Genomic DNA, 3,707 nt, shown 5'->3' with positions numbered 1-3,707 from the left:
TTTTTTGTATGAGATCTGATTTCTTCATATTTTATCTTCTCCTCATTAACCTTGCTGCCACCTTAGCTTTTTGCTTACATGATAACATATTTAATGCTATGGAAATCAGTTGAGTCGGAGGATTGTGACTGCTCTAATAATGGAGTTTCATGAGATATTCATCACCATAAAATCCATCTTGTATAGTTACCTATATTTTTCAGTCTAGATATCTGTGTTATGAAAATGTGCATTGAGACTGGTCTAGGAATAACCGCGGAGTTCTGAAGGTGATATTTATTGCATACACAAGCAAACCTTCTCGATACCTCCGTCGACTAAACATTTGCGCATCTGAAGACGAACGGGGCTCATCAAGAGCTGGAGGAGCATCTGTTCTGTAGCAAACATTTGCGCAGTTGGGATCTTAAAAGAAAAATTAGTACATCACTGTAAGTTCTCATCCTTCGTGTGCCTTTATCAGCTAGTCCTAAGAAAATCCGTCTGATCATCTGTGCATCTTTCGGGTTTTGTTCTTCCTATCTCTTCCCTATCCTATCGCCCGTCCTCTCTTAATTTCAGCGTTTCTTTTCTTCCCCCTTCGGGAGGTGATCTGAGATCATTCCTGTGCTTTTGTTTCCCTCTATATTAACTCGTTCAGACCCATAGAGAAACGGAATTTGAAATTGTAGGTAGGAGTGTAGGACACACGACATTTACCCTGAACTTTGACAAAACAAAAAGGGTGTTTTTTCCCTAACCTTGCCCAATTTCTTCTTTCTCTGTGTTTTGTTCCCAGCTTTATTTCTTCGTTTTTTGTTTTTTTTGATGGTCAACGGAGGGGGGAGGACCCCCACCTGAGTTTTTATATTGAACGGTGGCCCTCAACGGCCTGATAGGAGTTTTTACAACCGCTGAAAGTTTACATTGCCAAAGAAAAAGCGGAACACCAAAGATCACTAACGCTCATGTCGCGTCTCGGGAGCCGGCAGCTCCATGCTCTTGCATCTAGCTTACAGTTTTGCATGAACTGCAGGAGGGACATGCTCTCTTGTCTGAATACAAATCCATTACGCCGCTTCCATAGCTGCCAGCAACACAACAGGACAAAGGTGTCGAAGTGAGCCGGCGGTAGACTTTCCGGCCTCTGGAGGTGGAGGAGGTCGCGGGCAGTGACATCTTCTCCCAGTTGAACTTCTAGGCGCTGCCAGACGGTCGCTGAGAAGGGGCAGAAGAACAATAGATTCTTCGTTTTTTATTGTTTGGTTCCAAGATGGGAAAGCCTCGTAAGGGATGGAGGGAGAAGGATGCAAGTGACCACTGGAATAATCAAACTGATGATCAATGCAAGCGTTTCTTCAAGGTTCTTATTGGTGATTTCCGTAAAAGATTGGTGAGCAATTTTCTTCTGCGCTAGGTCACTACCTGTGGAGTTGCTACCTGCTCACTGCTCAGAAGTAGAGTAACTACTTGTGTTATTTATTCAACTGTAGTAGTGTTTCCAACGCGTATTAGCATATTTTACCTGACTAATTGACTAATGATCAGAGTTCTATTAGTATGCATGAATCCATTAATTAACATCACTTACAAGACAAATGTCAAATACAATTTTACCTGGATCCTTCGGGACCATGAGATGATGATGAAATATTTATTTGATTTCCAAGATACTTAAAGCATCCTTATTAAACAGCTTCAAGGAATGAAATTGAATTAATCAAGCTAGATTTGAGCAGCTCTACTAAGTGTTTTGCATCTGAAACTAAATTCGTGGTCTGTTAGACGATGGCGTGTGTCACTTCTTAGAAGATAATGAACTGTGATCACATTATCAAAACTCTCAATTCAGTAATGACTTACATACTGCTCCCTCACCTCATACGCACTTTGTTCAGCACTAATATTTTTTCTGCAGGTTTTGCCAGATAAACTTGCGCTACACTTGAGAGGCAAAATAGCAAGAAGTATTAAGCTTGAATCCCGTAGTGGCCATACTTTTGATGTTCAAGTTGCAAAGAATTCGGGAAGAGTAGTGCTTCAATCTGGATGGGAGTTGTTTATTAGTGCCCATGGCCTGAAGAAGCTGGACTTTTTGGTATTCAAGTACGATGGGATTTGTCGAATGAAGGTTCTGATCTTTGATCCTAGTGGTTGCGAAAAAGTACCACCATGTTTTTTCACAAAAAATGCTATTAATGGTAGACAAAGGAAAGAGGAATCCTTTGACATTTCGAGCAACTATGCTAAGGTTGCAAATATCAGTTCATCATCATGCTCCCCATCTGAGTCATCAGGTTAAGACCCAAAGTGTCAAGCCTAGTAGCATCAATGTACATTTAGTCAAACCTAGTAGCATCAATGTACATTTACAATATCATGACTTCATCTGCTCCTTTGTTTGGTTATAGGAGGTTCGACATCTTCAGAAGAACATGAAGCGCATTCTGTTCCGAGTTACATCCTCCCAAGAGGCACCAGCCTTACTAATGTGCAGAATAAGAAACTGGAAGAGAAAGTCCAAGCTATTTGTTCTGAAATCCCTATCTATGTGTGTGTCATGAAGAAGACCAATATTTCTGGAGAACATCAACATATGGTGAGTTAGGATTTTTGTTCCTCGATTGATATTCGATTGAAATGCAAGTCCTGTACCGAACAGGTTGTTTTAGATCCCCAGATGCCTTGAAGAAATTTCAATCTTTGAGGGAAGTAAATAGAACTTCAATTACTTTGACCTGTTAACAACGAGAACCCTTTCCCTCTGTGGTCAGCGCTTCTCTGGAGAATATTCTGAAGCATATCTTCTGTTCAGGGAGAAGATGTTGATGCTTCATTGTCATGGCAAGAGTTGGGAAGTGATGTGCCGCAGTCAGGTTCCAAGCGGCCAATGCAAATTCCAAAAGCTTTGCAAAGGATGGAAACGGTTTGCATGTGACAACAATTTGCAGGTGGGAGATCTCTGCCTCTTCGAGCTACTGGAGACCAAGAAGTACACGATGAATGTCCATATCGTTCGTGGAAAATGAGATTTGACAAATGGTTCCTGTTGTGGTTTCCGACTTTTGCAGTGGTGGTAGGTTCGGTATGAGACGCGTACTCAGATGATCTTGATAATCTTTTCAGCCATTGGAGCCAAGTTTTGTAATGGTGATAGCAGCGCCTTTTATGATGCCTGACAAGAGTCCAGCTTGCTCTGCTGATACACTGTACGATCAGTCTTTCTCGATGTAACAATCCAATGCTCTATCCATCTATGTTGCTGTGATGCCTATGTTTGTTTTGGTCCGTGATGTCATCTGGTGAAGCCATGAACTTGCTTGCGTAAAGGTTCTGGCAGCAAATCTCGCTGTAACGTCATGCATGTGAATCGTGAGGAAGAGCTTAACTGCCGACACGCACGCGGCAGTACGGCACACAAGAATACAGAACTGGTGAGAGGAGGGGTTTTTTTAGGGACCGAAAAGGCGACCAGACAAGGGGTGAATGGGAGCCGATTAAAATTTTTCGCAATTAAAAACCTGGCCTATGATCCCAAGTTCACACCCAACCCTCGAGTCCTAGGTGAAGTGTAGAGTAGCTATAGAGGAGCTACACTAACACAAAGCAGCCCTAGGAACACGCAAGAGCGATCGCAGAAGCAACCACGAAGAGCAGCACAAAAACAGCACGGTATAACTCACCGGTTGATCCGACGCTTGAGTTTGAATGGCGTCGGTTCAACCGAT

The 3,707-nt window shown here is 42.5% G+C and overlaps 1 protein-coding gene across 1 annotated transcript; it reads left to right on the top strand.

Annotated features, from left to right (window-relative positions):
- Positions 1 to 335: 335 nt before the first annotated feature.
- Positions 336 to 3,182, top strand: LOC120692140 (putative B3 domain-containing protein Os03g0621600). Its single transcript, XM_039975380.1, has 5 exons — positions 336 to 431; positions 1,253 to 1,372; positions 1,898 to 2,276; positions 2,391 to 2,578; positions 2,754 to 3,182. Exons 2-5 carry the CDS (start codon positions 1,253 to 1,255, stop codon positions 3,006 to 3,008), a joined length of 942 nt encoding a protein of 313 aa, XP_039831314.1. The 5' UTR covers positions 336 to 431; the 3' UTR covers positions 3,009 to 3,182.
- The last annotated feature ends 525 nt before the right edge of the window (positions 3,183 to 3,707 follow it).

The sequence above is a fragment of the Panicum virgatum genome, chromosome 9N (genome assembly GCF_016808335.1).
Source record: "Panicum virgatum strain AP13 chromosome 9N, P.virgatum_v5, whole genome shotgun sequence".
NCBI lineage: Eukaryota > Viridiplantae > Streptophyta > Magnoliopsida > Poales > Poaceae > Panicum > Panicum virgatum.
The sequence above is the reverse complement of the archived record's forward strand: the minus strand, read 5'-3'. Positions and strand labels throughout refer to the sequence as shown.